A 22,653-nucleotide genomic window follows, 5' to 3' on the forward strand; every position below is an offset into this window, starting at 1 on the left:
CCGCTCAATCGCTCATACGCAAAACAGGCACCCAGCCAGACACACACACACTCACTCACGCTCACAGGCTCTCCTCTCTCTCGCACACACTCTCTCTGTGCGTCCCTCCATCTTTGCCTCTCTTCGTCTGTCCCGACTCCGCATTCGGACCCTTTGCCATCGTGCCGCGGCGGATACGACTCTCCTCCCTCCTCCTCCTCTTCTTCTTCCTCTTCTTCTCCTCCCGTCCAGGCATGCACATGTGCCCTGCTTCCTCGCCGACCGGCAAAGGTGAAGAAACACGCTCCCGCATTGTAACTTCCCCCATTGCTCTGATGGAGCCGCGTCTTGTCTTTCCAGCAATAGGCAAAAAGCCTTCCACCCTTGCTGGCGTAATGCCCCCCCGGCCAGCGCAAACTGCACTAGACACAAATGTGGTCCCAGACACCCAACAGAAGCACTGCTCAATCGCCTTCTTTTGACGATGTCGGCGGCCGGAAGGCGGCCGGAGCGCAGCTTACGCCTCAAAGTTTCCCTGCATGTCGCTTTTGTTCTCTCGAGCCGTGACCCCCCGTCTCAACACCCAATGGTAGCAACAAGCAAACGAAGAAAAATAATCATCTTCAAGTGCGACCAGCAGGGCGTTCTTGGCCTCGAGTGGGCACTCTTAATCACATCTCGTACAAGCCAGCTGTTGAACTGTGCCGTCTTGTGGGATATCCCACTGACTGCAAGTCGATGGACGTAGTGACCCTCTTCGAAATTCTGGCTCTCCCATTTTCTCATCTGGGGCCGTTGTGGGTTGCGCTACCAGACGCACGCGACGTATGCTTTTTGCGCTGCCCCCGCTCGAAGTTTCAAAGAAGCTCCAAAAGCTTATCCCCTGCATCTCGCTTTTCCGCGAGAAGAGCTTCCTGCGATAAAGCTACGAACGCGCCGGAGCGGAGAAAAAATGGATCGTGGATTCACAACCATATTGGAGCGTAGACCGTCGTTACCGTTGTGCACTTGATTTTTTTTTTCTTTTTTTTTCTTCTTGATGCAATCTTGATTGCCGAGCTTGAACTCGCGTAGCGTTCTCCTCAGTCTACTAGTGGCCTCTCCATGAGGAGAAGCATTCCGATCTGACCCAGAGCCCGGACCGTGCTCGGCCGGCACGTTTACTGCATGAGCCTTGTCTTTGAGCAGCCAGAACGGTTCGATTTCTACCAGTACACACTTAGATTACCCGATTCACCGTTGTCTAAAGTGGGGAACGGCTGTACGTTGGGCTTCACCATATCGATAACTGCCGGAAGGATGCCAAGTTGCGCCGTGCTCAAGAAGGGCTGGGTTGGAAGGCATCAGGCATCAAGCATACCAACAAAATTCGTCACACGCCAACTCGCAACATGTCGAGATTCTGCACTCTGAAGCAACTTTTGGAAATCAATGCGACTTCGGACGCATCACCCTTATTCTGATAGTAAACTCTCACCGTACTGGTGCTCAATAATGTCCTTTCAGAAGAGCTTTCTCTTCATCTGCAGTGGCTGACTCCGCCTCCTTCTTGCCAGCTGGGTCCATCCACCATTCCTTCAACTCGCATATAGTGTCCACCAGCCCGCTGATCTTGCGTGTGTGTGCGATTTCGATGCGGTGCTTCATTGATCGCAGCCCTGGGAGAGGGCTGGACGGAACAGTAGAATCTGGGTTTTCAGAGGCAGGGCCCTGCGCTGCTGTGCATTTCTCCGCGTGATGATGCTCTGGCAGAGGCAGAGGCAGCTCTACACCTCGCTGCAAGCGGAGCAGTGCGGTGTTGAAGCGGCGAATGCGACACGCCTTCTCCTTCGACCAAGCTTCCCTTCTGCGACGCCAGACGGCAACCTTGACGAGGAAAAGGGCAACTCCAATCGCCCAAGGCACCCATTGGCGAACAAGGCAGCTGTTTTGCACAGTAGGATAGCGAACAAGAAGCTGCTCTTGCACGTAGCTCACAAACGGCGTGGCTAGGGCAACCAGCAGCAACGCGAAATAGCTCCAGCTGTACCACGTCAAGGCAGCAATCTTGGCCAGCACAACACGGACACGAGAATCGTTCTTTCCTTGCGTCAGGGACGCGAAGATTGTGTTGCGGGTGATCTGTGGGCTGGTAAAGAAATTGATCCAAAGGGTGGAGGCGAGAGCCACGGCGAAGAGGATGACGACGGCGTATTCGGTCAGAGTCAAGGAAGGAATGGACATTTTGGAGAAGGAATTGGTAGCCGTGTCAAGCGAGCCCCAAACCATAGGAGCGAGCTGCTCTTGCAAAACGTAGGCAACAGACGTCTCGGGCACAACGCAAGGATTCTCGCAGGCAAGCTCGCCGAAAGCAAAGATGTTTGCTGGCGCCGAGGGCGCGTTTTCAGCAAAGCATTGAACCTCAACAACAGCCTTCTGGGCAAACCGTTCAAAGGAAGATTTGGCCAGTGTAGCGGTGATGAAACCGACCCATAGCCAAACGAAAGCTCGAATGCATTGAAGCCAGCCTCGTTTGCCTTTGATCAAATCTGGGCGACAGAACACGGCAGCGGCGAGAGCGTACGTGTTGGTCAGGAATAGGCTGTTGAGTGCGAAGATATCCAGGCTGGGGCCGAGACGGCTCGGTGCGATAGACAGGGCGCCTACGTAAAGGGTGGAGAAGACGGTGTAAAGGGTGCAGAAGGCGAATGCGGCAGGGGTGATCCAGCGATGACGAGGAGCGAGCAGGATAACCGCGAGCGCTACATAGTAGACGAACCTAGGGTACTAGGGTTAGCAGATGACGCAAGCCCGACGGAATCGCCGACAAGGACGCTGATATTGAAAGCGCTGAAGTCGGTTCCGTGTGCGATGAGGAAAGTTGGATACCAACCTGTGGTTGAAGTCATAGATGCTGGACACGGGATAGGCACAGAGAACGGAAACACTGGTCGCTGCAGTGTTGTCAGCCATAACTGACGGGAGTGCGAAGAGAACAAGGAGGGGGTGAAGGACAGAACGAAGCGAATCGAGAATAAGGAAAAGAGTGAAGCGGGTATGTGTCGGAGAATGTACGGGCGCCGATGTGATTGCGATGTGTTGCGTGTTTGACTGGAGACAGCGAGTGAGCAAAGGCAAGAGAGAGGGAAAGTGAACGGTGCTGAGTCAGCAGACCAGGACTCGAGGTTTCGAGCCTCAGGCAGAATATCAAGCATAAACAAGGCATCAACATTGCACCACTCTCACACTCACAAGCAACACTGTGCCGGCTGGTCCGGGAGCGCATCACGTGGGGGGTCTTTCCTACCAACACCACGCCCGCTGGGAAAAGGGCTGAGCATTCTTTTGTGGCGAGAGTTGATTGATGCTCGCCTTCTTTTCCACGCCTCGCCAGATGGCTGTGTTCTATGCTGTGACTACAGTGACCACTGCGATGACTACGGCAGCTTGTGATGGCTGGTGGCACTGCGACAATGCCGTCGAGGACGGCGACAACGGTGACGAAAACCTGTCGTGCACATGGAGTCTACACTCGGCGATCGATCATCACGCTTGCTGATTCCCGCTGCATCGTCTCTGCATGGTCCCGGAGCCTTCACACGTGCTCGAAGAGGCCTACAAACCTCAGCATCTAAGCCGTCCGTTGTGCTCGCTGAGCCAAACAAGAGCTGTGTAGAGCCGCGGTTGCTGCTGGAGTCTGCTCGACACAATACCTTGAAGCAATCCACCACGTTGCCGACCTGTGATATGGTATTAAGAAGACCGTCGTGGACTCTGTCATCTGGCGCATGGCGTGTGCCTTGTATCCGTCCTACGCACATTAGTCTTTCTGCAGTGTTTTTTTCCATTTCACAGTCGCCAGTCGTACTTCCAGCTACAGTAACATTTCAGCTCTGGATTCATCTTCATTGTCACCCCCGTTCGCATCAGCTTCTTTCACGACGCCAAGCCGTCTCACACGGCATGAATGCCATGAGTCAATTGGTCCTAGCATGTCAGAAGCATTTCTTGGCTTCATAGACGAGCGCGGCGTGTGATGTTAGCCAAGACGCTGCCCCTCTACGCTTGCGCAGATAGCATGACCTACGTGTAAGCTACAATACTCAACAAACTCCTAGCTGGCACAGTGACAAAAAAGGATCAAAAATTTTTTTCCAGACACTCCAGTCTCTCTTTTCGATCTTCAGAGCTTCCCTCTTGCAGCATGGCGATGTTCAGAGCTTCAGACGGTACCACCTTTCTGCTGTGTCTGGTGCTACTAGTGCTATGGGCTCGTCCTGCCCACGCCTTCGGTGCAGGCAACATCGCTTCGATTTCACGTATTGAAGGCGAGAATTGGCGTCACGGGTAACGTTTTTTCGTGATTGGAAGTCTTGGGCCCAGTCCCGGCTAACAGTGCCCAAGCGACATCGAAGACACTTTGCTTGCGCTGCTCATGAGCCGTGCTACCAACAAGAAGTTCTCCAAGCTTGACGTGAAACGTGTGTACTTTGGTAATTGGTTACGCGACTACAGTCAGGCTGTCGACGTATGCGAGAATTGCACAAAACTACCAAGGTTCGACTTGACTAATCTCCTCCATAGGTAGGCACTCTGAAGATGGTCAGTGCCGAAGCAATTCGCTTGCTGCTGTGGATCTTAGGCTTCATGAGCTTCGGCTATGGCACGCGTGAATTTGAAGTTACAACCGAGCGTCTCGGCTGCTATCGCCCTGAGGAGCATATCGACAACCCGAAGGACTACGCTGACAATGAAGATGCCCGTCGTTACGACCGTCGACTTCGAGGGCCGGTCGACGAACGCCGCGAGCTGTCTATCGACGAGCGCACTGGTCTTAAAAAGTACATTGCATCTGAAGATGCCGGTATCACCACCTCTGCTGGACTCGTTAGGGATCTGTACAGACGCTGTATTGAGCTTGGCCGCAGAGCCAGACGCAATGGCAATGACGACGATCTCTACGAGGCCTTCCGATTGCTGGGCACTGCAAACCACTGCTTAGAAGGTGATTGTTTCCTGATTTGAGCGAAAACACGTAGCTTAAGACCAGTGCTAACCCGTGGTCAGACTTCTCTGCCCATTCCAACTACGTCGAACTCTGTTTGATCGAGATGGGTGAGCGTGACGTCTTCCCTCACGTTGGACGCCGTACTCAGATGCAAGTTCGCGGAGCTCGTGAGCCTATCTGGCCGCTCATTACCGGCACATTTGGAGGCGTCGACTTCCTTCATTCTGTCATGGGCGAGCTTTCTGACAAGGCTACGCAGTCTGAGATCGACGAGCTTGAGGGGACCATTTCCAACGCAGAGCGCAACCGTCAGAGCGCCAGCGTGATCCAAGGCATACTTGACAAACTCCCTGCGGGGATCATCGGCGGAGGTGAATCTAGCAAGGTCGATGAGCTGCAACAGAACGCCACGAACGCCCAGATGCAGCAAATGTCTATATCACCTAAGGAACCAGAGGAATTTGCACGCCAAGCCGAGGCACTACGACAGCAGATTTACCCTGTTCTAGAGTTTCACGACAACCTCATGCGCAGAATTACCGAAACCATCGACAAGATCCCCATCCTGCCGGACTTGCTCGAACAATTGCAGGAACAACTCAACATCTTCGTCTTCAGCCTCATCGCACCGTTCGTACTGCCCATCATTAAACAAGTCAAGGCGGAGCTCAGCACCGGCTCGTCCGAGATCATCCAGTCTAGTCGCGAGAAGCAGCTGATTGTCTTCCATGACGACTACTCGACGGATCCGACACACTCCATGATTTCCAAGGACCACTTCAGCAACGTTCTAAACGAACCCGCAGGCAAGGTGGCAAGTCAAGTACTCAAGTGGGTCGTGCCTCAGATCGTCGAGTGCTGGGACGATGAGCGCGCCGATGTCGACCGTACCATCAATCGCATTATAAACGGCGTTTTTCATCACCCAGCTCTCCGTGAGTACGGTGATGATGGCGCACGAGACTGTCGGTCTCAGATGTTCCGCGTTGTTGAGCAATGGTGGCAAGGGCAAAGCGATCGTGGTCGTGACGAGCTCCGCGATAAGCTGAGCCGCAACGGTGTCGAGGAAGGCCGCAACCACAAGGAAGGCGTCGAGGACAAGGGCCACGGCTGTGGCAAGCCCCTTGGTATGCCAAACATCGGCACCTCAAGCTCAAGCGGTGCTGTTGGAGGCGTGGTTGGCGCTGGCTTGTTGGGTGGCATTAGCCAGGCTATAGGCGGTGACAAACCTTCTGGTGGGTATGGAGATAGTAGCGGACTGCCACACGATCAAATCAGCCAGGGGGTTGGCAACGCTGTGGGCGAAGCCGTTGGCGGCGGCCTGCTTGGCAACATTGTTGGAGGTGTGGTGGGAGGCGTTGGTGGCTCGCTCTTGAGCGGAGCCTTTGGCGGCGAAGAGAAGAGCAGCTACCAGCAGGTGGGCTATCAGCATGACGGTGGCTACAACCAGTCGTATTCGGAGCTGGGCCACCACCCGTCCTCGGGCCGTGGCGACAACGAGCGTTACGGCCAGGCGCAGTTTAGTCAAACCGATTACCCCGGTGGTGCCCGCCGCCAGGAGTTCTACAGTTTCGAATCAAGCGAGAGGCCATCACATGGCCACAGTGGTGGAGACTATGAACGCACTGAAGAGCGCAGATTTGAATCTAGCAGCTCGTACCGACAGGAGACTCGCACCAACACTTATGAACGATCTGGCGAGTACGGTTCCGAATCCAGGTAAGCTCACTCACATTTTCGTTTCCATGTCGGCCCTTATCTCTTTCCATCTTCACTCTATTTCTGCATCGTCACCGCTACTGACTTGCCTGGAGACGTCACGGCAAGAAGAAAGATTCGGATTCGGACGAGGAGGAGGACAAGTATGCCAAGAAGGAACGCAAGGCTCGCGAGAAGGAAGAGAAGCATCGCCGGAAGCAGCAGAAAGGGCGATCCGATGATTACAGTGACGATGACAGTGACGATGATGAGAAGAAGAAGAAGAAGAAGAAGTACCAGAGACGTTCTAACGAGTACAGAGGCGAATACAGACGCGACTATGGTGAGAACGAAGAGAGTCGTCCGAAGCACCACGGCCGCCGGGGTAGTCGCGAAGAAGGTCGCGAGGAATCGTATGGCGGTGGCTATGGCTCTGAACGAACAGAGTACGGACGTCGAGATGAGTATGGTGGTGAACGATCCGAGTACGGACGACAAGAGTACAGTCGTCCGGATGCGTACGAGAGTGGACGACGGGAGTACGGTCGCCAGGACGAATACGGAGGCAGTCAGGAGGGTTACGGACGTCGGGAAGATTATGGAGGGCGTCAGGAATACAGCGGTGGCTACGGAGGCCAGGAACGGTACAGTGAAGGAGGCTACGAGGGAAGAGATGATGACGAGGGAGGCAGCAGGTACGGGGCCGGCCGTCGCGACGACTACGACGGCGATAACGAGTACGGCGGCAGACGACGTGACTACGAGAACTACGGCGATGGCTATGGAGAGCGGTATTAGGATGCTACAGTACAGAAGTGAGAAGCGCAATGCGGCGAGCGTTCCACATGCAAACAAGCAAACACGCACGCGGTAGGAGTCAAGATGGAACGAATGTAGAAGCTAACTTCTTCGAATGAATTGATGTTGGCTCATACCAGGAAATGACTTCACACCTCCCCCTTGCACCCCGCGTTCTAGGGGGCTCAAGAGAAAACACCTATGATTTGGGCTGCTCGATGCTTATTCGTGGGATATGAAGTAGGCTAGGCCTTTTTATTTATTTTTATTTTTATTTTTTTTTTTTCCGTTGACAAGGAAGAGCAGGCGAGAAACACGATGTGACGTGCTTTTCACGTGAAATGTGTTGGGTGATTTTGCTTCGTTTCAAAGCGGGCCTGCCGTCTTGCTTGCGTGGACACGACCCGACCGGCGGATCGATGGGTGCGCCAAAAAAAAAGACGGGAACATCCCAAAAGAAGCGAAAGGCGAGATCAGTAGCAAGGAACAACTCGGCGGGGTAAGTAAGTTTAACTAAAGGCTAGAGATGGCACGCGTAATCTTTTTCTTTTCTATTGCACGCGCGAGCTACGACGGACAAACGATGTCCGGGCATGGGACTTTGCAGGTGGCAGCTCTGGCACGGTCCCATTACTGTACGCAAAACATACTCCTCGTAACTTACATACGCCCACGCACATTGGCAGATCGCACGCATCCGCGCCCGCGAAGCTGCCCTTGCCTGTTGGCTCTACCCTCTCATTATTTCCTTCTCGTCATGTCGTCGGTCGCGTTCCGTGTGACGGTTAGCTGCATTGCTGCTGGCTGACTGGCTGCGAGCGGCCACAACGGTCGTGAGCAGGGACGGCTTGGTTTTGACGGTCCATCGAAAGAGGCGGGCGACGTTGATCCCGCTCTCGGCTCGGAGATTTCTTCCCAGCACACGGCGGGCTGTCCTTTTGGTGGTAATTGGGGATCGCTAGGAAATCATTTCCAGGTCTGCGCGTGCTCACCCCGTCTAGGTCAACGGGCGTGAAAGGCGCTCCCAAGGTCAAAGAAACCACGGCCATGTGTAGGCCAAGAGGCAACTGTCAGCCCGGAGGAAAACATGTTCGTATGGGTGGAGTCGTGAACATGCGATGCTGGGCCTATTTTCTGACGGCTGATGTGTATGCAGGGCCAAACGATAAGAATGGCAGCGACCCCAAAGGCATGACGACGGACCCACTGTGAGACGTTTCGTTTGAAGCCTGCGGGACCGTTTTTTTTGATGTTCCAACAATAGCTCTGTCAGTCGTGCTGCGTGTTCGAAAAGTAAACTTTTTGCGTGCCCTGCAGGGAGAGATGGGTGGCCAAACCCACGAGGAAGAGGCCCCCAGCCGCAGAATGCTACTGGCAGTGGCGTGCCTGGCACTTCGCCGCTAGTGACGACGCGACGCCCGGTTTGGCTCTTATCAAGGAAGATCAGCCAAAAGAAAAGAAAAAATTACGACCGAAAACTTCTGCGGTGCAAAGCTCAACGGCCAGCTGCAAGGAAGCGGACACGGTAGATCCGTCGTGATAGTGAAGCCAAGATAGTAGGGGCTCGTGAGGCTACGTGTAGTATTTCCAGTTGTTTGCTCACGACGACGACGATGAAGATGACCAACGGAGAGCCGGAAGCGCGTTCGGTGCTGGGGTTCATCCAACATGCACAAAGCAAAGGCGGAGCAATGCTCAAGCCCTGCAGTTGCAAGGGCGGACTGACACTCTGAATGGATCGTCAGTCGATGATCAGTTGGTCCATCGAGCCTCGACGGAAGACCGAAAAGAGACAGCAGCACAGCAGGAGGAGGAACGCAGAGGACGGCTAGGAGCAGCGAGCACGGCAGGCATGTGCATGGCCTGAAGCTGCCTTGAGAATTCCGCACATGATCGTAAGCGTGGAGCGAAAAGTTGGCAGCAATGAGCCTGTCCGTCTGAAAAAGGCCGTCCCGTCCACCGCAGTTGTTGCTTGGCCACGTCGTCTCCGATCATTTGGAGAAAGAGTAGATCATCGACGATCAGGAATTTGCATGTGCCCGTGCCAGCGCTGCGCCAGGGCTAGGGGCCTATCCCCTGATGTCAACTGCCTATATCTCCTTAATGATGTGGGCGGAGGCCCTGATTTTACTGGCTCCGCCGCCCGTCCGGCCTTCCAGGCCCCTGTGTTGCAGCAGGCACTTCCGCATCTGTTCCTCGCTCCGTGCTCCTCGCCAACGTAAGCTACGTGAACGGTCGCCTGCTTACTAAGAAAACGTAACGCGCCAACGTCCATGTCAGCCGTAACGTAACTGACTTTGCGTGACGTTCCCTGGGCTTTCGTCTCTGCTTCCTCCAGCTACCAAGCGCCATCTTTTCACCCACACGAATCTCCCCAACCCTTCGTTATCTCCTTTCCCATCCCCGCTCGTTACTTTCTTATCCTGCTCGTACAATTCCCCTTTTCTTCCCGTCGTTCGTTCCCTTCGTCTTCGCCGCCTTCTGCCCTTCCAGCATCTCCCCCCCTTTGCTCCGTCGCCGAACACATCCACCGTCCGCGCCCGCTGCTGTCTCCTCCGTCCTCGTCCTCGACCTTATCTTGAACCCGTCGCTGCCGGCTCCTACGTACCACCGTGACGGCTTAGCCCACGTCTGACACTCTTGGCGCAACAGACGCCATCCGTGTATCCGTCACCCCGTTGGTTCGCCTCCACTTTTGCTGCTGCCGTATGTGCCTGTAGCCGTACGTTTTACCCGCCGTGTTGCAGCAGGACTGAGGACGAGATCGACTCCGTCTTCCTCCACGCATACGTGCATCCTCTACCTCCCTCGTCGACCTCGACCGCGAAGTCTTTCTCAGCGGAGACCCCGGTGCTTCTTAGCACCGTCACATCCTCCTCTCCCTCTCTCGCATAAATAGTCAATCAAGATGCACGGCGACGTACGGTTCACCAATCTTCTTCTCTTGCTTGTCTTGTCCGTACTCTCTTTATCGTCTTTCGCGAATGCTTTTTACATCCCAGGTATGTGCTGGCTCTCGCGCCCTATCGTCCGGGGGGTGAGTGTGTACGTGGAACTTCATCTCGCTGACGGTCTCGTCACAGGCTACTCGATAAAAAGCTACCGCGACGGCGAAACCATACCTCTGTTTTGGAACAAATTGTTTTCCGACCGCACCCAGCTGCAGTATGCCTACGCCGAGCTGCCCTTTGTGTGCCCTCCGAGCGGCCGCAAGCGTCTGAGTGGCCTGACAAGCGGCACAAGTCTAACCCTGAACCTGGGTGAGGTCCTCCGCGGCGACCGCATCACTGTGTCCGACTACGAGCTTGTCGTTGGCGAAGATCAAGAGGTCAGCTATTTATGCAGTAAAGAGGTGGATGCAAAGGCTCTTCGCTGGGCTCGCGATCTGATCAGCGACAACTACGAGGCTGAGTGGATCGTAGATAACCTGCCCGGCGCAACCAGCTTCGTTACCACAGACAAGTCACGCAAGTACTACGCCGCTGGCTTCAAATTGGGCTACGTCGATTACGATCCGGCCACTCTCAAGCCTCTGTACTACATCAACAACCACGTCACTTTGGTCATTCGCTACCACCGAGCGCCCGGTAAAGATGGCGACAACGGCAGGAAGGTCGTCGTCGGCTTCGAGGTTTATCCGAAGAGCATTGAAGCCGGACACCGAAACGCAGAGACCGGCCTGCCCCTGGACATGGAGAACATTGAGCGGGGCATGGAGCTAAGCTTCCGTGCGAACGCGACGCGCGTGGCCGGTAACGAGACAATCAGCGACTACGTGGACACACCCCAGGACGACCTCGACGATGACCTGACTGGAGACGGAAAGCTCACCATTCCATACACGTATTCGGTCTACTGGCGTGAGGACGAGCACCTCGAGTGGGCTCGCCGATGGGACATGTACTTCGCCAACGAGGAGGACAACAACAAGATACACTGGCTGGCCATCGTTAATTCCCTCGTCATATCTGGCTTGCTGACGGCCGTCGTCGCCGTCATCTTCGCGCGCACTATTCGCGGCGACATTAAGCTGTATAACAAGGAGTCCGGCGTCGAGGACGGGAAGCTCAAGCTCAAGCGCAAGTTGAGGTCACCCGATCGAACGCCCCGCCGAAGCATGGAAAAGGCAGGTTCTGGCCTGCTTGATCAGATTGACGCCTCTGAGGACGCGGACGTCTCTTCGTCGGACGACGAGGCCGTTGAGGACATCACTGGCTGGAAGCTTGTCCATGGCGACGTCTTCCGTCCCCCTCCTTTTGGCTCCATCCTCGCTCCCATCGTCGGTTCCGGCACGCAGGTCATCTTCATGGCCGCTGGCCTCGTCCTGCTGAGCTGCTTCGGCGTTCTCAACCCCTCCTTCCGCGGCGGCTTCATCAGCGTCGCTATGGCGCTCTTCGTTCTGGCTGGCGCATTTTCCGGCTACTTCTCTGCGCGCGTCTACAAGACGTTTGGAGGTCAGAACTGGAGACGGAACGTCATCGTCACTGGCACACTGATCCCTGGCCTGATATTCGCCACAATCTTCATCCTCAACTTTTTCGTGTGGGCCCAGGCGTCGAGCACTGCCATCCCCTTCGGAACCCTCCTCGCCCTTGCCTCGCTGTGGCTTCTCATCCAGCTTCCCCTCGTGTACGTGGGCAGCTGGTACGGCTTCGTCGTCGTCGGTGCCTGGGACCATCCCGTCAAGCCCAATGCCATACCGCGGCAGATTCCCCGACAGGAGTGGTACACAAAGAGCATCCAGACCGTGCTGCTTGCCGGCCTCATTCCCTTTGCCGTTATTTTCGTCGAACTTCTCTTCGTGTTCAAAAGCATGTGGCAAGACAAAAGCGGCTACTACTACGTCTTTGGTTTCTTGGCCGTTGTGTGCGGCATATTGGTCATCACCGTTGTCGAAGTCTCGGTTGTCGCCACATACGTGCAGCTTTGCTCTGAGGTACGTAAAAAAAAACACCCCCAAGCCATCTCCTCGTGCGGCTGAGGAGACACTGCGTTGGAGGCCTCAATACTGACGCCCGAGACAGAACTACCATTGGTGGTGGCAATCCTTCCTCGTCGGCGGCGCGTCCTCGATCTGGATCTTTGTTTACTGCATCTGGTTTTATGCATTTAAGCTGCACATTACCGGTTTTGTGTCCAGCATTCTCTTCTTCTCCTACTCGTTCCTTGCCTGTCTCGTGTATGGTCTGTTGACAGGTACAATTGGCTTCCTGGCGAGTTACGCGTTCGTGAGGAGGATTTATTCGTAAGTCACCAACTCTCCATCTCCCATCCCTATGCGTTTTCTTTTCTTTACTGTTTGTCTTTAGAGTGGAACTAACGTCATTGGTTTATTCTAGTGCGGTCAAGGTTGATTGATTAACCCCATCCATTTGCTTCACCGCTTTGCATAATGTTTATTTTTTTTTTTAAAAAAAAAGAGTTTTTTATCTCTTTTTTTTTTCCTTCTTTTCTTTCTTTGTAATGAATAACATCGGATGGCATGCATATTCACTGTTAAGCGTTGGTGTTACGGGCTACAACGGGCGTTTTCAATCGCGCACATCTATGGCAAGATAGACAGAACGTCACCAGGAAAAGGACATCGCCGCACCAATGGACCGCGACATTTCGGAAAAAGAAAGATGACAGGTAGTACTCTTTCGATGGGTAAGACGCGTGGAAAGGTTCCTGCTATTGTGTACCAGGTGTCGATAAAAAAAACGCGCAACAAGAAATAGAAGAAACAATACAGTGACATGTTCGACGACCGTGAAACGAGCTCGAGCGTTCGTCGGTGCGAAGTTCCACTCTTGCAAAGCAATGCATGCTTCGGCTGTTTTTATTTCTCACCTTACCTTCTTTCTGTTCTAGACCTAGACGGCCTCGAATCTCTCAGAATCCGAGTTGCCTCCGCCAATGCTCGACATGATATTGCTAAGGAAATCATCAAGTGGTGAACGGAAGACGAAACGAAGCAATCGTCCTTAGAAATCTTTCACACATCTAGTTGACACAAGTGTATTTCCATGACACGGAAGAAGGTTGCCTTTTGATCAGCATTTAGGACAATGCATCATTCGCGCATTTAGACTTTGCATCGCGGAGCCAACCCATTCTTTCTTTTTTATTTCTCCCAAACGCCATTTCTATGCTCATGATTAACAAGTAGCCACCAGAGTTCCTCTTCAAAGCTTAATCATTATTTGCTTTGGCCTTCTTTGTCTCAGCGCCTTCTGCATTGTCGTCATCCTCACGTGCACGCTTCTTGTCGTTCGTGGTCGCCTCGCCATTGTCCTCGGTAGAACCTGTGACCTTGGGCACGTCACTATAGAAAATGTCAGAAAATCTTCACTATGGCCATTTACAGAAACATAAAACAGAAGACTCACGTGTCCTCAAGATCCTGTTGCTTGGAGGCCCTCTCCTTGTCCTCCTCGTCAGCCAAGTCTCTCCAGTTCTTTCGCTCTAATCTACCGGGAGACCTCGACCTCGAACGTGAATGATTCCTGCCACGACGTTCGTTAAAGCGGCGTCCACCACGGTGTCCGTTTCTACCGCCACGATGGCCGTTGCCACGCCGGTCGTCATGGCCTTCCAGGTCGTTACGCCGGATCTTGCCTTCATTCAACAACTTATCCTTTTCTTTGGAGTACTCGACCTTGGATTTGATCTCCAACTTTTTGCCCTGCCACTCAGGCTTCTCTTCTAGCTCGAGGAACTGCTTCATGCTCTCCTCGTTCTCAAACTCCACAAAGACGCTTCCTTTGAAAGATCCGTCGTCCGCGCGACGCAGACGCACAGAGGTAGCCATATACGGAGCGAAGAAATCCTCAATCTCAAGTTGGGTCTTGGCCGTCTCTGGACCAAAGCCTTTGGCGTAGATGCTGCGCTTCATCGACTCCGAATTGTAATTGGCCTTCACCTCGGCATGGGTTTTGCCGATGTTGCCCGGAAGTGGGGTGCGTCGCCTTACCTTGGCGTCGTTTGGTTTGTCGGCATCGATGACTTCGAGGACAGTAGATTCAGTAAGGGCAGCAACGATGGCAGAGTATGGCTCGAAACGCAACATGCGCTTGAAGCTTGCGATGAGTTTGATATCAACAGGGCGGTTCTCCGAACCGCCAATCTGGTTGAAGAGGAACTTGTCCTGAAGCAAGTTGGCATCGCTGAAGTAGAATTCTACCTGCTTGCGAATCAGGACGGGGTCATCGGTTTTTTCTTGATCGTCGTAGCGAGACTTGATATTGGCGCGATCGAATTTAGCGCGCCTGTGGTGGTGGTGCTCGTTGCCATTGGCTCTGGAGCTGCCATTGCGCTTGCTGCGGCTGTTGTCGCTGCGATTCTTGCTGTACTTGTCATCCAGCTCGCGGCCAGCGCTGTTATTTTTCTCTGGATCACGCGAGTCAATTGTAGTGTTCCGCAGGTGTGCGAATGCCTCGTATGTAGCCAACGAGGGGAGAAATGCCGCACGCAGAATGGACGTTGGGAAGAAAACTACTCACTTTTGTCGTTCGCGCTAGCTCCATTTTCAGGATCGTTGCTCTTCTCCTCGGTTTCTGACGACTCTGGAGCCTTGGATTCTTCGGTTTTGTGCTCGACAGTGGTAGGATTGGCGGACGCCGCCTCAGTATCTGCGCTCATGACGGCGAGAAGAAAGGTAAAAGGTCAGCTGGTCTAGACTTCCGTTTAGCAATTGACAAGACGAGCACGAAAATGGGCGCTTGGTTTGGGGCCAGTGAGCAGACGAGCGAGTGAGCGGGCAACTTGGTCTATGAGCAGATGAGCGAAGTGTGCGTGCGCGTGCGTGCAAGAAAAAGTGAGAGGGGAGAGGGCGCGGGAGCGTTCAAGCTTTGACCATGCTACCGTGCGGCGGACACGATAAAGCAGAATAGCAGAACACGCAGAAGCAGATGGAAGACGAAAATGTACGATGGTCGACGCGCAGTGCCCTTAGACGCGGCGGGATCTCCGTCCTGTTCTTGTCTAAGAGTGAGAAGGCGGTATTGTGCAGGACGTTGACGAGTGCTGGACTGAAGCGCAGAAAAAAGTTCTGGAGGTGGAGACGACGAGCGAGATGGACGGCGGCGGGCGCTAGTCCCGATCTGGACGGGCCGACGGGCTCCACGTGACACGCCGGGCCAGCTCCAGCGGGCCGATGTGCGGCTTATGCACGCGTCCGGTTTTGGCAATCGGGCAGGACGCAAATTGGCGTGCTGACCCGGACTCAATCGGGCCATGTTGGACTCGAGTCAACTAAAGTTCAACGGCCTGTAACTCTCTCCCCAAGTGAGACGGGAAGAGTCGACTCGCCTGAAAACTGCTCTTCTTCCACTACAGCCATCACCACGCCCATCTCCAATCTTCACCCGCTCCCCATCGTGACATCCCATCATGGTGCGGAAAAACTATCGGGAACTGTATAGGAAGGGTGTATGTGTTCTGCTTTCATCCATTGATCGACCTGAGCTGCTAACTCGTCGTGCTCCAGCGCATACTTCAATCCTGGCGTGGCATCAACCTTTATAACCTTGCCCACTATCGCGACCCCTTCCTCAAAACCAAGACCTTGTATCAGCAAAAGTGGCTGGCGAAGTCACACTCACGCACCTATCACGGCCACCAGGTTCGCGAGAAGCAATGGAAGCTGCAATTCAATCGCAAGATCCCTGCCGTTGTCGAGATGGACATCGAGCGTCTCGCAAAAGACGATGGCAGCAGACAGGCTGCCGGCCGTGGAACGGGCAAAGATGACCCCCAATGGATGATCCGGCGCAGACCAAGGAACACTCCCTACATGAGCATGACTTACTGGCCGCTCGAGCGGCGCTTGGATACTGCTATTTTTAGGGCTCTGTTTGCAAGCAGCATCAGGACCGCGAGGCAGTTTGTTCTCCACGGCCACGTCAAGGTCAATGGAAGGAAGGTATGCTCGCTTCAATCTCATTCGACGCTCTGGAAAGCGGCTGTATTTGCTCAGCGCTAACTCTCGTTGCAGATCAAACATCCTGGCTACCTTCTCAATCCAGGTGACATGTTCAGTGTTGACCCTGAGATGGTCATGTATTCGACCGGCATGAAGGAGTCTGCTAGCACGAGGAAATGGATTTACAACAACCTGCCCGCTGACGCGCCTAAAGATCTGCTGCTCGCGAAGCCGAGGAACCAAAAGACCCCGGCGGACGAGGCTGTGGCGGAAGCTGCACCCGAGGCTGAAGCCGGTGCGACAACAGAGGTAGCAGGAGACTCCGCGTTAACTGAAGAAGACAACGCTGCGATGAGCGTAAACAAGCTCAAAGCCGAGCTCAAGAGACTGGAAGAAAAGATTTCGGAATATCTGAGGCCGCAGCTAGGCAAAGGCTACGTTTTTCGCTCACGTCGGAAAAAAAGGCTTTACAAGCTCCGCGAACTACGCAGACAAGTCAGGGCCGCCATCAAAGCGTCCTCTGCGGAATCGGACGAGGCTGCGGCTAAGCAGGTGAAGAGCTTCGCGGCTCGTTTAGACCGATCCAAGGTGGAAAGCGATGTCGTAAAGAAACATTTGGAACAGCTCCATCCGCCCCCAGAATCCAGAGCACCACCCATCACTCACCTCGAGCTGCTGAAGTCGTGGCCCAACGCCCGTCTACAGGACAAGCCGTACTTGACACCATGGGTACCGCGCAACTGGATGAGCGCCTTCGCTTTCATTCCCAGGTATCTGGAGGTCAACCAGAACGTGTGCAGTGCAGTCTACCTCAGACATCCTGTCGCAAGACAAGGGCTTGCTGAGGTTCCTAGTCCATTCAGCAAGGAGATGGGCTTGTTGTCGTATCACTGGTACCTAAGGAGGAGATAGACTCTTTATGGCTAGATCTCCTGCATAAGAATCGCACGAGGGCACATTTTTCTTGAGCATAGATAGGCGCCGGGGCACACAAATGTTTTTGAACATAGTCTGCATAGAATGGCAATCACATGCCCCTGTGTTGTAGTATTTGTACAAATGATATTTCTGTATTCGGTTGCTTTTTTCGATTTGTCGCAATTTCATCTCACACACTTTTTTTTGGCACTGAAAAACGCCGTACAAATCTTGAAATATATACACAGTTGACTAATTATACTTCATGACTAAGATTACATTGCAGAGTATCGACATTGAGAATAAGGCGCGCGTAATTTCACTTGAAGCTGTTTACATTCAAAGTAGACTAATATCTGATCACCATTCCTCGCACAAGGTTTGGATCGCGTGGATTGTTTGGGTTAGAATGTTTTGGCTTCCCATCAAATTGACCCTACAATTGTCCAGGCAGCAGCGTCGAATCATCAGAAGCTCGCATATCAGACCACGGGATCTGTCAAAAAGGCAGAAAGATTCCTTTCTAAATAATTGAAAGGACTGGGATCATGGACTGCCCGTAGATAGACGGTTGAGTCGCCGGCAACTTTCCGGCCCATAGCTATTCCATGACACAATGTCAAACACTAAGAATTCAACCCCTGATGATGCACGAAGTACACTCTGGAGCACGTAGGAAGCGAAAATCCTAGTTCGATTGGCATTTCTACACAAGAATATGCCCCAAAGACTTGACAAGAATTCCTGAGCGTATGGTATCAAACCTAGGATATGTGGTCCGTCCGATCTTTACAATGCATTTCGACTTGTGAAAGGGGACAGTCTTGAGTGAAAACTTGAGAAAGTGGGGGTATTGCGTAGTCACGCATGCTGGCCATTTCTTATTCCCTCTTCCCGCCCCTCGAGCTCACCGTTTCGCTCCTGTTGCGCTTGAAACAAGCGAACTCTGTCCTAGTCTTTTCCCTGAGCTTTTTAAGTGCACTCCTCATCTCTTGAAGTTCTCCTTGAAGCTGAAGCCGAGCCTCGTTGTCGGTTCGCTCGTCCAGAGCAACATAGATTGCATTCTGAGTTGCACTTGCCTTATCTGTTGTGTAATTGCTCATGGTCTGAGCCAAAAATTCTACATCAAGGGTGGCCTGTCGAAGGGCAGCGAGCGAATATTGTGACCGCGATTTGAAGGCGTCCATGAGAAACTCAGATATGGCCTCGAGAAGATGCTTGAGAATGGGCGAGGTGAGCGGTGACGCAGTTGTGCTGACTTCTGAATGAACAAGGACAAGTTGGAGTAATGCTTCGTACACGTAGGGTTTTGCGTCTTCCGGCCGAGGTGCTTCTGGTGAAGGCACCCATGATGGTGAGGTTATGCTCTCCTTTATGATACTCTCTAGCTTTTTGGTGATTGGTTCGGTGTAGAAGCGGAAAAGATCCGTGTCGATCTTGCCTAGTGCTTCTTGTATTGACTTTGATTCATCGGTGAGTTGCACGCTAAAGTTTGTCTCAAACTGGGCAATCAAGTGAGGAATTATGTCGTTGCGGAGGTTTTGCACATTACTTAGCGTAATGAGTATGCGAATCTTCTGGAATTTCCAGGTTAGCGCATTTTCATGTCGGGTAGTGATTTTAACCAGACGTACCTTATTAGACGAATCGAGATGTCTTGAGCTTCCGTCAAGAGCTTCATCAATATTGCGCCTGACTATGAGACCGTCTGCATCAGTGTCCCAGGTCCCTTCACCCTTTTCCGGACTTTCCGCATTCTGTACCATGCCACGTAGTGCTCGATAGATGCTCGCTACGAATTGGGACCTAACACCTTGCAGTAATTTTGTTGAAGGTGGTACAATGACATCAGATGTTTCCGATCGACGAGAGGCCTCAGATATGTACATGATTTGCTGTATATTTGATAGCAAGAACCCTTGGAAATTGCGGAATCGCACCGGCATGTTTGTGAGGTCGTGCCTTTCAGACGAGCGTGTCCAATCTTCTAGCATTCTGCAGTTTTCGGAGTCTAGAGACCATGCCGCTAACGTAGCCGATAGACATCGCTCACGAATTTCTCCAAGCGTCTTTTTTATGTCATCTACGTTGTTACGACCGGCCTTTACAACACTCAGACCTGCCATCTCACAAGAAGCTGTGCCGATCATAGCTAAGAATTTGCTTAGGTAGTAAGAACCGCTTATTGAACTCGCGTAGGGTGGCCAAAATCCGTACTTTTCCCACGATTCTCCTCTGCGAGGTGAAGGAGGAGGAAGTTTGGTCGGATCAAATTTGTTCCACACTGGTGAAAGCGCACTCGGCGATAACACATTAGAGTTAGGCGTCATGGGCGAGTCGGGAGGCAAAGGTGACAGCAGAAGAGATAGATCTTCTGGCGGAGGCTCTGCGAAGAAGGCCCTCAACTCCTCCCGAATCTTCATGACTAGTTCAAGTGCACCGCTAGTTAAGTGCTTAACGCCATCGGTCGACAGACGATGATGCTTACGGCTGTCGCCATCAATGCCAATGGGAAGTGTGCGCTGCGTCCGACCATCAATGAAGCCCTGAGCGGTCTCCCAGAATTCAATGACTTCACCCAAGATTCCACCATTAGTGGATAGAATAGAGTCAAGCATTCCTTGTATATGTTCCCAGATTTCAATAATTCGTGGAGCGTCGATACCGTCTGTTTTGCTCAGTTTTCCATCCGGAGTAGCATTGCGCAGATAACTAGCCATTTGAAAATTTGTTGGACGATTATCGTTTGAAACATGCCTTCGAAGAATTTCAACTTCAACCTTCATCCTTTCAAATGCAGCGTCGATCTTGGTCTTCAAGAAGTCGTACCGACTTATCAGCCAAATGTTGATTGGATTGTCGTCCACCCCAAGCTCTAGAAGAATACTGATCAGTTCCAAATGCTCGTCTTGCTTGCGCATTGGTTCCGAATCATGCTTGGAGAAATGCGTGCCCGCAAGTCTGCGCCATACGTCACGTTTGAAGACTTCGATCTGCTCTTCAATATCTGCCCACATTCGCGCTGTTACAATGACTTGGTGGAGATCCGCATCTTTCAAGGAAGTACGACTTGCAACCGCACTGTCCACAATTTTCCTAGCCTGATCTGCATAATCCTTCGCTGACTTGTAGGCCTCTACCAGCGCTTCGTTGTCCCGTCGTTTGATGGCGTCTCTGACGACGGTTCCGAGCTCGAACAAAGATCGATTCTTCTCAACACAGGCAAGAACCGCTTTGAGGCTCTCCTCCTTCTCCCGACCACCCAAAGCAGGGCCCCATAATTCCTCGACTTTGGTGCTTAGTTCCAGCAAGGGGACTTTGATAGGCAAAACGCCATAATCCGATTCTTTGATTAAAGCATTCTTTCTTTTCAGGTTATAGTTTGTATCCACTGTTAGACCCGGGCTGAAGGACTGGTTGCCGCTTGTGCGTCGAAAGTGTACACTGTTTCTGCTAAGCTGCCGGGAGTGTGCCCTGCTGTGCGATCCTGGGGACCTCGGCTTCTCTAGATCCTGACCATGCTCTCTCATCTCCTTGTATACATTATCTATGGTAGATTTAGCCTTGACAAAGCGTTCAAAGTTCGATTCAACGAGGACCTTCAGCGACGCAGACTTCTTCTCGATAGACTGTGACAGGAACTCCAGACCGCGTAGCAAATCATCGGTCGATGCACGGTTATGAACTTCTGACAGAAACATAGGCGGTGAAAACGTCGTTGAAGATAGCAAAAAGCGATTTCCTGTGCTCTTGTGTCAGCTTTAACCAACACGCATTGTCGCGGTGATCACCAACGCAGCTTCCAGTCATCTTCAATTGGCAAGCCCCGAAGTCGCAATACTTGTATAACACTCTGAGATCCGCCCAAAGGATCCGGTTCGTCCTTTTGCACTAGATTTTCTTTTCCATCTTTGCTCCTCTCGGCACCAGGTACGCTTGATCGAAGCGTGGCATTACGGTTCAGTGCCGAGTATCGGGACTTTGATGCACGTTTTTGCACGCCAACAGATGATGAGACCGGCTCATCATCTGAGCTGTCCTCGAAATCTTTATCAGCCGGCCATTCTGACGGGTCAAGCGAGGGTAGCTTATAGTGATTGAGCAGAGTCGTCTCCATTGTCGTCGCAAGGGACGAAGGAGATCAAGTATAGGGCAAGATCAGCCCAAGCGGAGTCCCAAAAGCTGAGGAGAGCTGAAGCCTTCAAGAAGTGTTGACCATGGTTGATCGTAAGGTCTCAGATGGAGCCGTGAATAGACTGCATCACTGTGTGACGTTTCATCAGGGTTAAACAACAGTTGGAAATATCGAGGCGCTAGACCCAATGTGGCCAACACTCCGTGAGCTGCAATGGCTCAACGGCTGGGGTTTTACAATAGCAAAGAGTCAAACATTGGGATGCCAGCAGACATGAAGCAGGAAAGCTTCTACCAACTCCGTACATATTCCAACTGCCTCAAATGAAATTACATCCCGTGTTGGCATTATATGCCGGATTTGCGCATGTCTTCGGTCCGTTGATTTCAGTGACTTCACCTTTTATATCGCAAGGATAGTAAATGCCTCCAAAATTGTCAAGTTCCTTTCTGTGGAGCTCTGCTACAAAAGTATTGATTCGTGAGAATCTTGGTTGCCAGATTGCCTGTCAACAGGAGGAGAGAAACACACAGTCGTTGGATTTCGCCCATGGTCGATCTGGCCTTGATATTAGGCAGGCTCAAATTCTGACAACCACAATGCTTTGCTCCCAGAAAAGATTTGACATAAGGACATCTTCCGGCAATTGTGGGCGGCGTGCAAATTATTTCCAAACCCGCACAAAACACTTGGTTATATCCCTAGAGAAATCGGAGTCCAGTCGACGTGTAATTAGAGTTTGCTGCTGCTATACGTTGAACAGTTTAGAGTCTATATACTTGCCTACCTGATTCCAAGAGGCCCGTCCAAATTCGCGAAAAGCTCGTTGAAAAGTGTTATGCTTTGAGGCTTACGCGGTAGTTGCACTTATGAGCCAAGTTGACACCAAAGGATGCGCAAGAGCCAAAGCAACTCACTCCTATTTGGAGAGATACCATGAATACGGCGAATTCATAATTTAAGAATTTACATTCTTAAATGGCAACACTTTCATTGTTAAAATAAGGATTCGACTCCGCCATGGCTACCTGGAGAACAATGGCAGGCACAAAACGTCCATGCGTAACATGTCTTCAGCGAGTGGGACATTCAAGAAAGCGTCCAGATGAGTTTGGCATAGGGACGGACTTTCGTGGAAAAGCCGTAGCCTTGTTTGAAACTTAATTTTTCAGAAAGCAGAAATAGTTTTACATATTTCAAGAGGTCGACGTAAGCCGGGCGCGTTCCAAAGGC

General features: G+C 52.4%; 6 protein-coding genes across 8 annotated transcripts; 3 read left to right on the forward strand and 3 right to left on the reverse strand.

Moving 5' to 3' along the window:
* Positions 1–1,002: 1,002 nt before the first annotated feature.
* On the reverse strand, positions 1,003–3,083 carry PV09_06480 (uncharacterized protein). The gene is made up of 2 exons (XM_016360124.1): positions 2,852–3,083; positions 1,003–2,737 (listed from the first exon to the last, which is right to left on the reverse strand). The coding sequence occupies exons 1-2, from the start codon at positions 2,929–2,931 to the stop codon at positions 1,468–1,470; spliced, it is 1,350 nt and encodes a 449-aa protein (XP_016212206.1). The 5' UTR covers positions 2,932–3,083; the 3' UTR covers positions 1,003–1,467.
* A 291-nt stretch (positions 3,084–3,374) lies between these two features.
* Positions 3,375–7,736, forward strand: PV09_06481. 3 transcript variants are annotated; one of them, XM_016360125.1, is made up of 5 exons: positions 3,375–4,305; positions 4,363–4,486; positions 4,543–4,963; positions 5,026–6,685; positions 6,781–7,736. In XM_016360125.1, the coding sequence occupies exons 1-5, from the start codon at positions 4,163–4,165 to the stop codon at positions 7,460–7,462; spliced, it is 3,030 nt and encodes a 1,009-aa protein (XP_016212207.1). In that variant the 5' UTR covers positions 3,375–4,162; the 3' UTR covers positions 7,463–7,736. The 3 variants fall into 3 exon arrangements, with proteins under 3 accessions (XP_016212207.1, XP_016212208.1, XP_016212209.1); XM_016360126.1 differs by having other exon boundaries at positions 6,985–7,736; XM_016360127.1 differs by having other exon boundaries at positions 6,997–7,736.
* A 2,078-nt stretch (positions 7,737–9,814) lies between these two features.
* On the forward strand, positions 9,815–13,347 carry PV09_06482 (uncharacterized protein). Its single transcript, XM_016360128.1, has 4 exons — positions 9,815–10,464; positions 10,546–12,398; positions 12,487–12,707; positions 12,802–13,347. The coding sequence occupies exons 1-4, from the start codon at positions 10,371–10,373 to the stop codon at positions 12,818–12,820; spliced, it is 2,187 nt and encodes a 728-aa protein (XP_016212210.1). The 5' UTR covers positions 9,815–10,370; the 3' UTR covers positions 12,821–13,347.
* On the reverse strand, positions 13,214–15,475 carry PV09_06483 (uncharacterized protein). Its single transcript, XM_016360129.1, has 3 exons — positions 14,947–15,475; positions 13,834–14,833; positions 13,214–13,769 (listed from the first exon to the last, which is right to left on the reverse strand). The coding sequence occupies exons 1-3, from the start codon at positions 15,083–15,085 to the stop codon at positions 13,637–13,639; spliced, it is 1,272 nt and encodes a 423-aa protein (XP_016212211.1). The 5' UTR covers positions 15,086–15,475; the 3' UTR covers positions 13,214–13,636.
* Positions 15,476–15,681: 206 nt separating this feature from the next.
* PV09_06484 (uncharacterized protein) lies at positions 15,682–17,563 on the forward strand. Its single transcript, XM_016360130.1, has 3 exons — positions 15,682–15,874; positions 15,933–16,367; positions 16,440–17,563. Exons 1-3 carry the CDS (start codon positions 15,836–15,838, stop codon positions 17,277–17,279), a joined length of 1,314 nt encoding a protein of 437 aa, XP_016212212.1. The 5' UTR covers positions 15,682–15,835; the 3' UTR covers positions 17,280–17,563.
* Positions 17,564–17,568: 5 nt separating this feature from the next.
* Positions 17,569–21,554, reverse strand: PV09_06485 (uncharacterized protein). Its single transcript, XM_016360131.1, has 3 exons — positions 21,081–21,554; positions 18,920–21,027; positions 17,569–18,862 (listed from the first exon to the last, which is right to left on the reverse strand). Exons 1-3 carry the CDS (start codon positions 21,400–21,402, stop codon positions 18,167–18,169), a joined length of 3,126 nt encoding a protein of 1,041 aa, XP_016212213.1. The 5' UTR covers positions 21,403–21,554; the 3' UTR covers positions 17,569–18,166.
* Between the last annotated feature and the right edge of the window lie 1,099 nt (positions 21,555–22,653).

This window comes from Verruconis gallopava (assembly GCF_000836295.1).
Source record: "Verruconis gallopava strain CBS 43764 unplaced genomic scaffold supercont1.22, whole genome shotgun sequence".
Lineage (NCBI taxonomy): Eukaryota > Fungi > Ascomycota > Dothideomycetes > Venturiales > Sympoventuriaceae > Verruconis > Verruconis gallopava.